Raw genomic sequence first — 10,892 nt, 5'->3', positions numbered from 1 at the left:
TCTGTCGGTTTTTTGTTCCCACTTGAACTGATCGTGTGGTATGAGACTAAACCGTATCTCACAGTATTTAAGCTCTAAGTTCTTTTCACCAGAGAAAAATAACCGAGGTCTGTCCCTAAATTGATTTGTCCTCTGGCTCAAAGATGTTTGGCAGAAGCAAGGCTTTCCTCGTGAGACTCGCACTGTGTCCCCAGGGCCCTGAGACAGCTGAGCACATTAGGGGAGTGTCCTAGGGGACCTGGGAGAGGATCGGAGGGTAGCTGCAGGGAGTTGAGTCCCAAGCTGGCTAGCCTTCAGATCCGCTGTGACCCAGAAGGGTCTCTAGGCGGCGCTAGAGAGCAGATTGCCGCGACTGTAAGGCAAGGGATCCAAGAAGCTTGTAGACAAGCTGTCAGGAAATGCCTGGGTGTACGTGATGCCAAGCGCTGAGGTCATCGCCAGCCGTCAGCCAACCCCTGCTTCTGTGACCTGAGTGTGGCCCATCCCCCCACTCCCACCCCCACGCTTCCATTCTATTCTGAAAGGCAAAATCACGAGGACATTTGCTCTTCCTGCCCTATGTCCATGACACACTTAGGACTTGTCCCCTTTATCCAGTGACCACAAGACTGGAGAACTGTAAAGAAAAGCTACCTTAATTTATTCAGGTATCCTTTGGTCACATCTTAGCCACTATGGACAGGTGTCAAAGCACAGAGTCCTTCCCCCTCTTTAAGTCTCGTCCAGCATGTATGTCTTTGTACCATGTGGATTATTGGTGCCCATAGAGGCCTGAACAGAATATGAGATCCCCTGGAACTGGACAGACAGTTGTGAGCCACCATCCCCGTGCTGGGATCTAAACTGGGATCTTCTGAATCCCTCTGCAGCTCAGTGAGCTTCTAGGAGCATGGTGTGACCTGTTACAGATGCCACAAGTACCCCGCAGGAGTTCCTGGGACTGCTCTAAACAGTGGCTTTGAACAAAACAAATGTAGTATCTTTCAGTTCTGTAGGGCAAGTACTTAAAATGGGTCTTATTTGACTAACACCAAGGTATCAACAGATCTGCAGCTTTTTCTTCAGTCAAGGTAGGAGGGGACTCCACTTCTCAACTGCTTTAGTTTCTAAAGGCCACTTGCCTTCTCTAAGGCCTTTCCTTCCCTTTCCGACCCAGCGATGGGACATCCTAATGGCTGTCCTTCCTTCTCTTTCTTTACCCTCTTCTCTAGCTTTCTGCCCTCTCTCCACCCAAGCTCCTCTCATTTCTTGAGACAAGGTTTCTCTGTGTAGCCCTGGCTGTCCTGGAACTCACAGAGATCTGCCTGCTTCAGCCTCACGAATGTAGAGATTAAAGGCATGTACCACCACTGACTGGCTCCTCCTCTCTTATATGGACTCTTGTAATGATACTGGCTCCACTTGAATAATCCAGAATAATTCCCAAGTCTTAACATCACCATTACAAAATTCTATTTGCCATCTTAGGTAACAGTCAACAAGTTCCAAGGACCCAGAAACAAGGAAAAGCTATGAAGAGCTAAAACCCAGTCTATAGCATCCATAGCACCCAGAGGCCAGAAACAAAAAGAATGTGCTGGTCCCTTGGAGAAACTACCTTGATCCTTAAGGATCAATTAATGGCTATCCCAGAAAATACAGTCATGTCTCAAGGACCAGGACCTTCTGAAAGGAGGGACCAAAAAGGACTAGAGAGCTTCGGTCAAAGGGTACCACCAGCTCAGGGGAGATAAACCCAAAGGCTTGACATGACCTTATGCCTGTGTTGGGCCAGTCCTTGGGCATCCCTGCAAAGATGACTCCACAAGGGATGCTGAGACAGAGGGTAAAAGGTCTCTGCCTCTACCACTGGAGTCCTTGTCCTTCACATGATTAGTACTCAATAGGTAGATACAGTGTCCCAGCAACTCTGTAGCAGACTCCTGTCTGAGAATGTTCTAGGTCACCTCTGTTATTATCAAAGTGGGCCAGACCATATTTCCCCAGATTGCTCCCCAAGGACAGTTTTTGGACCCCCCCAACAATCTATCTCTTCGTCAGTTAGATGAGACTCCAAGATGTGGTGGTTCCAGTTACAGATGTGGGTCTGTCAAAAGCGATGTGTGACCTTGGAAAAGTCACGCTCCTATCCATTCTCCCTGTCAGAAAATATGGCCATGTGCCAGAGATGACATTGTGTTTTTATTGACATTAGTTGGTTTCTATTTGTGCTCTGGTCTTAGAAAAGCCTCCAGTGATGAACTGGGCTCTCAATAAAAACAAAAAACAAAAAAAACAAAACAACAACAACAAAAACCACAGCACTCCTCAACAACTGAAAGATGACTTAAGATTAGCTTCATAGACACATTCATGTATGTTTACTCTGCTCCCAACGAGAGCTTTAGAATATCATTCTAGACGTGTCCTTGCTCTGGTTTCCTTTGACACTTTGACAACAGAGAGGTTGTCCTGTATTATATTCTGTCTTATTCTCAGGCATGTGTAAAGCATGAAACCTGAAGATTCTCTACATTTTCTGTCACCGCAGTCTATGAATACTGCAGAGCAAATGGCATTTTGAGGCGTAAACAGCTTGTGCCTTGGTGTGTCAGTGACAGTGTCATTCCTTGGTATTTATGAGAAAGAGCAAGGGAAGTGTTTCTGGGTGTGTAATTAAATAAATAACATGTGTTCTTCTTTACCAACAGCTGAAGCAATGGAAGGCATTTGAAGGAGAAAACCAAACAATCAGACACATGGCCAAATACTTCAGCACTCCCAGCAAAAGCTTCCACAGCCAGTTCGATGAGGACCAGAGCTGCCACTTGAGGGATGAGAAGAGCTGCATGGAGAGGCTCCTCACAGAAGTAAGCCACACCTTGCCTAGCAGGCTCCCTGTGAGATCTCCAGCCATGTGGGAGCAATTCCACAAGTCCTCACGGCCCAGCATGCCCTCGTGGTCCCTCAAGTTCTCATGACCCCTCACGCCCTCGTAACCCCTCACGCCCTCGTGACCTCTCATGATCTCATGACCCCACATGTTTCTTTTGCCAACATTCTCTACCCCAGCCACTCTTCCACTTTACCCAACAGCAAGTGAGACCTTCCCATCACCCCAGTGACCCTCGCTCACCCCACTTGTGCATCAGACAGGTGGAGACTAGTCAGAGCTTCATGCTGATGAACAAGCCAGACTCTCTTCCTGACCTTCGGGAGTTCACAGTCAAGTGGAACAAATGGCTATCGATTAAGTAAACATTTCATTTAACCTGTGATGAATAGGAGGAGCTGGAGATGCAGGTCAACCAACAGAATACTTACCTAGCATACATAAACCAAGCCCTGGCTTTCCTCCCATAACCACTAAACTGGGAGTGGTGGCGCCTGTCTATGGTTCCGGCATGCAGGAAGGAAAAGCAAGAGAATCAGAAGTTCAAGGTCATGCTTGATTACACAGAGAGTTCAAAGCCAGTCTGGGCTACATGGGGTTCTAGCTCAAAAACTAGAAAGAAAAAAATGTGATTGTGATGAGAATCAGGAAGGAAGCATTCGGGGGCGGTGAGAATAAAGGTCAGGGAAGGAGGGAAGGGGACACAGCCGACTGCTGAGACAAGACTCAACAACGGAGAATAATGAAGGACAATTAGAGAAGAGCTCAAAAAACAGCCATGCAAAGGGAAAACGCAAAGGACATTAGGATCTGGGTGAGCATTCCTTCCAAACAGCCATGCCATTGTATCCAAGATCTGATTGATGGGCCTCTCTGACATCCCTGGGCACTAACCAGAGACCTCAACCTTCTCATTGCCCAGCACTTCCAGATGTGCTACAGATGGGGGTAAACAAAGGGTCTCTGAATGTCACCACAGTATCAAGGCACCTTAGGTGCCCCTGCCCTTCTTTATTATGTACTTGAACCAGAATTGGCCCTCTCCCAGACAACCATAATGTGGGCTAGAGTGGACATGCGGACAAACTTGAGGACTGTGCTCCATTGACAGGGCAGCACAGGGCCCAGGTGAATGAATTAATAAGTATTTTGACACTAATTAAATCATATATATATATATATGTATATATATATATATATACATATACATATATATATATATATATTCACATATGTACACACAGAGGCAGAACATACCTGAGTGTCTTAGTTAGGGCTTTACTGCTGTGAACAGACACCATGACCAATGCAAGTCTTACAAAGGACAACACTTAATTGAACTGGCTTACAGGTTCAGAGGTTCAGTCCATTATCATCAATTCGGGAACATGGCAGTATCTGGGCAGGCATGGTGCAGGAGGAGCTGAGAGTTCTGCATCTTTATCTGAAGACTGCTAGCAGAATACTGGCTTCCAGGCAGCTAGGATGAGGGTCTTAAACCCCCGCCAACAGTGACACACCTACTTCAACATGGCCACACCTCCCAACAGTGCCACTCCCAGAGCCAAGCATATTCAAACTATCACAATGAGTTTGTGCTATTAGGGAAACCAAACTGTTTTTTTTTTTGGGGGGGGGGGGGGCGGCAGATAGAGGGACTGTGTCCTGGGCATGAATGGCCCTATGAGAGAACAGTGAGGGAAAAATACCTTAGAAGCACCCAGATGAAGGGCCAAACCTGGCCAGTACCCCTGGGCCTTGCTTTTCTACCTGCCCCCCCCCCACACACACACAATATACTCTCTACTCTGGGTCAGAGAAAAAAACAGACCTCTCCTTTTCTTCACCATTTATTAAATGTTCTGGACATTATTTCAAAGCCAGATTTCTCTGCACCTGGCAGGGGAGTAGCCCTGCCTCTGGTGTTCTGTAAATTCTTTAGAAAAACGTTTTTCCCTAACAAACAGAAGGCCTGAAAGTTGGCTAGAACCAGCAGGATGGTTTTCATTTACAATCAGCTAACACTGGAACTGCCGAACAGACTGGAACGGACTCTTTAGCCGTATGGTAATTATTTGAGCGGCTTATTGTACTTCTGTTGTGCTACTCTGTTTCCCACGCTTCGGCTGAATGTGCTCTTTCGAAAAGAAACCTTGAGTCTGTGTGGCAAAAGTCCTTAGCAGGCTGAAGTACATACGCAGCAAAAAGGTGCCTCTGTTGCCCTAGCTGTGCCTGAGCATCTTCTGTAGAGCAGGCCTGAGAGCCTGCAGCTAGTCCTGGTTTGCTCTGCATCCTGGGAGTCAGCCCCGCCTTCCTTACATAGGATAGTGCCTGTCCAGCTGGGGTTTGGGCTGAGCTCACTGGATCCACTTTGCAATTCCCAAGATCTGATGGCTCAGTTTCTCATTTGTTTTTGTGGGTATTTTTTTTCTTGTTTTTGTGAGTGTCTATGTAGCCCAGGCTGCGGTCAAACTGTGATCCTCTGGCCTCAGTTCCCCAAGTACTAGGATTATAGGGTTGCACCTCCACAACCAGCTTTTCTCATTCTTGACCTCTTGCTCTGGATGTAGTTAAGAACAGCATCTGCCATTGACCTCTCACTGTGCACAGAACAGTGAACAGACTGTCTCCTTGCGCTGATGACGCTCCCTTCCATGGTTTGCAACAATCCTGCCAGCTCTCTTTCTTTCTGGCACTAGAGAAGAGGGACATTCACTCCTAGGGCCTGTGCCCTCTTCAATATACCTCTGACATTTTGCTGCCCACCAGGGACCAAGATAATGATTTAAAAATTCATTTAAAAGCTGCTGCCCCAGGAGGTCAGAGTTTGGTCTGTGGCAGGACCTCACACCATGCCTCTAATTAACATGGAACCTCAGTGAAAAGAGTCTTGCTTCCTTTTGTGGAAGAAAGGAAGTTGACTGTTGATGTTGATGTTTCTAAATCTGTAGTCAGCCAGCTTCAGGTGTTTGTCAAGCTTGAAGAAAGATGTTCGTCCCATCTGGAGGTTCATAAGATTTTCCTATATTCAAAGCCCTTTGTAGACAGAGCATAAGGAAACAGAAATCCTGTTTGACCCCTAGAGCAGCTGTGGGCTGCAACCCCCACAGGGTCACATATCAGATATTTACATTATGATTCGTAATGGTAGCAAAATTACAGTTATAAAGTAGCAAAAATAATAATTTTACAGTTGGGAGAGTCACCACATCATGAGGAACTTACTAAAGGGTGGCAGCATTAGGAGATTTGAGAGCCACTGCCCTAAAACATGGCTATGGCTCCCCCCTTCTGCCCCTCCCCCCACTTGCTGAGGCTGACATAAGGACATCCAGGGTGGGTTTTAGGAGTGAGTGTCGAGGGAAGAAGAAAGGGGTCAAGTCCTTAATGAGCAGTGATCATGGTTAGTTACCCTGTGAGGTCCCTAAAGACATTGGACACGTCTCTCATAGCCGAGGAACCTGAGTGTCCCCGGGTCACTCACGTCCCTGTCACTCACGGACTCCATTGAATGTGCTACTCACTCAACCATAGCCAGGCCTACCACGCCTCAGGAAAGGAGAGGGAGACCTGGCAGTTGGGAACACCCCTTGAAAGTCCCTTCCACTTGCTTCTGTAGTCTCTCACAGGGCTTGGCCCCTCTTCTGATGGCAGTGAAGATGACTAAACCATCTGGGAAACCAGGAGAGTCAGCACCAGTAAACACCACCTCCTGACTTTACACAGGGACGGAGGATTTACAGGGTCACTGCAAGTTTATCGGAAGGTTCCACTCAATACACCTTAAGTAATCATTTCTGACCAGGTGTAGTGGCACATGCCTGTTATCTTAATGCTTGAGATATCAAAGCAGGAGGACTGCCATGAATCTGGGCCAGCTTGTGCTATATAGTGAGTTCTTGACCAGCTGGGGTACAATGTGAGACCCTGTCTCAAAACCAAACAGAATCCTTTCTGACCAACTTTTATATGTAAGTAGACATACATAGACTCAGCCCATGGGCAGGCTGGATTGTTTAGTATTGTAAGACAGCGCCCACTCCTTTGCTTCTTAGGGCATGATAAAGGGGTGTCTCAGTCCAGATCACTGGCTCCTAAAAGAGAAAGCAGCCACGAGGGCAGTACTGTGTTATCCAGACAAGCCCTTGTTGGAGCTCAATGCTTCCCACCTCCACCATAGTCCATTTCATCCAAGCCAGACCACCCATCCCTCGTGAGACTCAGTCACTGCCCCTCTGAGTTGAACATAGAACTCTCCAAAGGAAGACACACAGTCTGGGCTAGGCAGCTCACTGCCGCACTCCACAAAGGCGAGAGTGCAGGCATGCCCAGACACCCACCACCAGCTCACACCCACATCCACTTCCTGCCCCACAGCTGGGACAGGCACACTTCTGCAGCTGTCACCTGTCTGCCCTCTGGGGCACAGCCTGTTTATCCTGACTAACTTCTGCACAGACGGACAGTATCTTGAGAGCAGAACTGCCCCAGCCTCTTTCATCTTCTGGATTGCACTCCAGAGCCCCTTAATCAAACTATCTGCTTTAAGCTTCTATAGTAATTATGTTTTCATATTATCGCATATTTGGAAATTAATGGGACTGAATGTGATATTTCCACACATGCACACAGTATGCATTGATCTTAGCTCCCTGTACCCTCTCCTCCATCTTACGTCTCTCCCCCACTATCCCCCACTTCCTTACGGTCCCCTTCACACTTTTCGGTCATTGTTTTTTTTTTTTTTAATTTACACATGAGGAAAAAAAGACTGTAATATTTGACTGGCTTATTTCACGTAACATGATATCTAAAAATTCCACCCATTTTTCTGCAAATGACAGGATTTCATTCTTCTTCATAGATGAATAATACTCTATTGATATATAGTGTATTTTCTTTAACAAATCATCTGTGGATGGGCACCTCAGCTGGTTCTATCTTTTGTGTTTCATAGACAGTGCTGTAACAAATATGGGCTGAAGGATAGTTCTTCATGCTGATTTCATTTCCTTTGGATAGCTATCTACACAGGATGGAGATAGCTGAATCACATGGTAGTTCCATTTTTGGTTTTTTGAACAGTCTCCATGCTGGTTTCTATAGTGGCTGGACTAATTCCATATCCAGCACTGGATAATGGCTCTGTGCTCCTCACCCTCACCTGCATTTTTAGTTATAGACATCCCAACTAGATAAGGTAAATTCTCGTGTGATCTTGATTTTTTGTATTTCCCTTATGGCTAAAGATGTCAAGTATCTTTGCATACATTTACTGACCACTTGAATTTCTTTTTTGAGAAGTCCCTATTTAGATCATCCACCCATTCTAAAATTGATTTCTTTTTTTTTTTTTTTTTTTTTTTTTTTTAATCATTTTATTACATGAGTACATTGTAGCTGTTTTCAGACATACCAGAAGAGGGCATCAGATCCCATTACAGATGGTTGTGAGCCACCATGTGGTTGCTGGGAATTGAACTCAGGACCTCTGGAAGAGCAGTCAGTGCTCTTAACCACTGAGCCATCTCTCCAGCCCCCCTAAAATTGATTTCTTAACTCCATATTCTTGAGGGTTTTTTTCTTAGCTCTTCATGTATGCTGCACATTGATCCTCTGAAGATGAATTGATAACAAACATCTCCTCTGATTCTATTGGTCATTTTGTCTTCTGTGCTGTTCAGTAGAGTTGTACCTTGATGTAATACCACTTGCCGTTCTTGCTTTTATTTTGTGTTAAGCTACAATAATCCTGGCACACACACTTCTTTAAGAGCTACTGATAGCCAGTTAGTCACTTAGATATATCACACCAGGAGGCCTTGACACTTCCAATGAAGTATTGAAACCAACTTGAGATTCTCATGGGTTCTTCTTAGTTCCAGGATGAATGAATGGTTGTCCCAGGAATTCCCACCTTTCTTCTCTCTACCCTTTCTGTGTTCCAGACTGTTTTCTGTTTGTTCTGTGTGAGAACCCAGAGTTGGATAATCTCCAACGCTATTCAGATTGACATCACACAGAGGAACCTGACCCTCTTGGGGTTGGGGAAGATGAGAAACAGTGATACTACCAGCAAGCCTTGAGGCTAGACCACCTTCTTCCTCACAGACAGCAGTGCATGGTCTAGGGTTGGGAAGGGGAGAGGGATTCCGTAGTGACTACATCTTAGAGCCTTTCCTGGGCACCACATACCAGTTACTGTGCTAAACACATGGCATGCATCCTTTCAGCTGGCACAAGTCCCACGTCCGAGCTTGAAGCCACCATCCAGTGCACTGGAAGAGCTGGGATTTAAGCCAGGGTCTCCAATGCCACAACTCTCCACCATGGAAGGCTTTGGGCAACCCTTAACAGTATCTTTTGTTAATGGTCTTGCTTTTCTTGCGCAGAAAAACGCAGTCATTGAAAGCCTGCAAGAACAAGTCAGTAACGCCAAGGAAAAGCTGGTGAAGCTGATGTCTGCGGAGTGCACCTATGACTCCCCAGAGTGGGCTGTCCCAGCTGCAGCCTCTGCCCGTGGGCTGGCACTTCAGGAACCTTCAGAATGCCCTGCTGCTTCTGAGAATGAGAGCCTAGAAGCTGCTAAGGACTCCCTACCTGCCTCAGTGACCTCTCAGCACACGAAAGGCTCAGGGGCATCGAGAAGGGACACCAGTCCCTCCCCAAACCAGAAAAACAACATGCCTTTGAAACAGTTTAGTGATTGTTTAGACATGGGTTGCAGCCAGAAGCCAAAGGCTGAACAAAGCGAGGGTCCTGAAAGAGGAGGCCAGGAACCCATGGTTTCCAGCCAGAGTTTAATGGCAGATAGAGTGGCCTGTGAACCCCATAAGCCCAGGCAGAACTCAGAGGTACTCCCAGAGAGGCTACCTCGAGTCAGTTCAGTGGTCAGAGAGAAGCTTCAGGAAGTTCTCCAAGAGCTGGACCTAGGCTCCGAAGTTCCCCTTTCCCCACTGCCTTGTCCCCAGCAGCTCTGGAAGAATACCACTTCCCACAGCCTCCAGAAGCTGTCCCCATCTAAACTGGGCTTCAGTCCGTATGTGGTGAGGAGGAGACGGGCGGCCCAGCGGGCTCGCTCCCACATCCTTGGCTCTGCGGGCCTCAATGTGGGTCATCAAGGAAATAGAGCCGTTTCTACTGCACAAAGTGGGCTTATTGTACAGAACAGAGACAGCCCCAAGCCGGACCATCACAATGCAAGGTCCAAGGTACCAAGGTCCTCTTCTGTAAAACCATCACCACTCTCAGGACCTCACCAGAGACCCGGTACCCTGGAGGGTAACAAACAGTGCGGGACGGAGCCTCAGGAGGCCAGAGGATGCGATGTAGCTTTTCCTTGCCAACCTTCTGCTTCTGCCCAGGCACAAAGTCCCACAGCCCCATGCCTACCCTCTTCACCAGCTCTGCCCAGGCAGCGTCAGCCTCGACCCCGTCTGTCCCCTGGCTGTCCTTCCTTGTCTTCTGGGTGCTACAACCTTGACAGTGAGTCCAGCAGCTCAGACGAGTTCTTCTGCCGCTGCCACAGGCCCTACTGTGAAATCTGCTTCCAGAGCTCTTTGGACTCCAATGACAGTGACACTTCAGACAGTGACCTAGAACAAGCTTCAGGATTGGCCTCCTGGGAAAGGCTGTGGGCCAGCTCCAAGCCCGTTGTGAACTTCAAGGATGATATAAAGCCCACACTAGTGTGAAAAGTGGCAAGGTGGGCTGGCCACAGAGGTCAGTCCGGATCCCCACAGAGCCAGGGATTGTGGGAGGAGAGCTAGATGTCAGTCTTTGGGGTCAGCTCAGCACCATGCCATGACCAGCCTCAGCTGTGTTCTTACTCTGAAAACCTCTTGATCTATGAAAAGAAGGGCATTACCCACCTTGCTACTACCTCAGCACCACTGTGAGCAGCTCTAGGGAGGGACTATAGAATCACTCCTTCAACTGAAGGTGCTAAAAGAGAGATAGACTTGTCCATTCAGCTCAGCCTGTTCTCTAAGAACCTCTGAGTGTATACCAAGTGGCTAGC

The 10,892-nt window shown here is 47.3% G+C and overlaps 1 protein-coding gene across 1 annotated transcript in view; it reads left to right on the top strand.

Annotated features, from left to right (window-relative positions):
* Gpr156 (G protein-coupled receptor 156) overlaps nucleotides 1–10,691 on the top strand; it is a 59,286-nt gene extending 48,595 nt beyond the window's left edge. The window contains exons 5-6 of the mRNA XM_028788159.1: nucleotides 2,691–2,849; nucleotides 9,265–10,691. Coding sequence (XP_028643992.1) covers nucleotides 2,691–2,849; nucleotides 9,265–10,566 — 1,461 coding nt within the window. The 3' untranslated portion in view covers nucleotides 10,567–10,691. The remainder of the gene's footprint in view (nucleotides 1–2,690; nucleotides 2,850–9,264) is intronic.
* The last annotated feature ends 201 nt before the right edge of the window (nucleotides 10,692–10,892 follow it).

This window comes from Grammomys surdaster, unplaced genomic scaffold (assembly GCF_004785775.1).
Source record: "Grammomys surdaster isolate TR1022 unplaced genomic scaffold, NIH_TR_1.0 125704, whole genome shotgun sequence".
In the NCBI taxonomy this organism is placed as follows: Eukaryota; Metazoa; Chordata; class Mammalia; order Rodentia; family Muridae; genus Grammomys; species Grammomys surdaster.
This window is presented reverse-complemented; position numbering and strand designations above follow the sequence as displayed.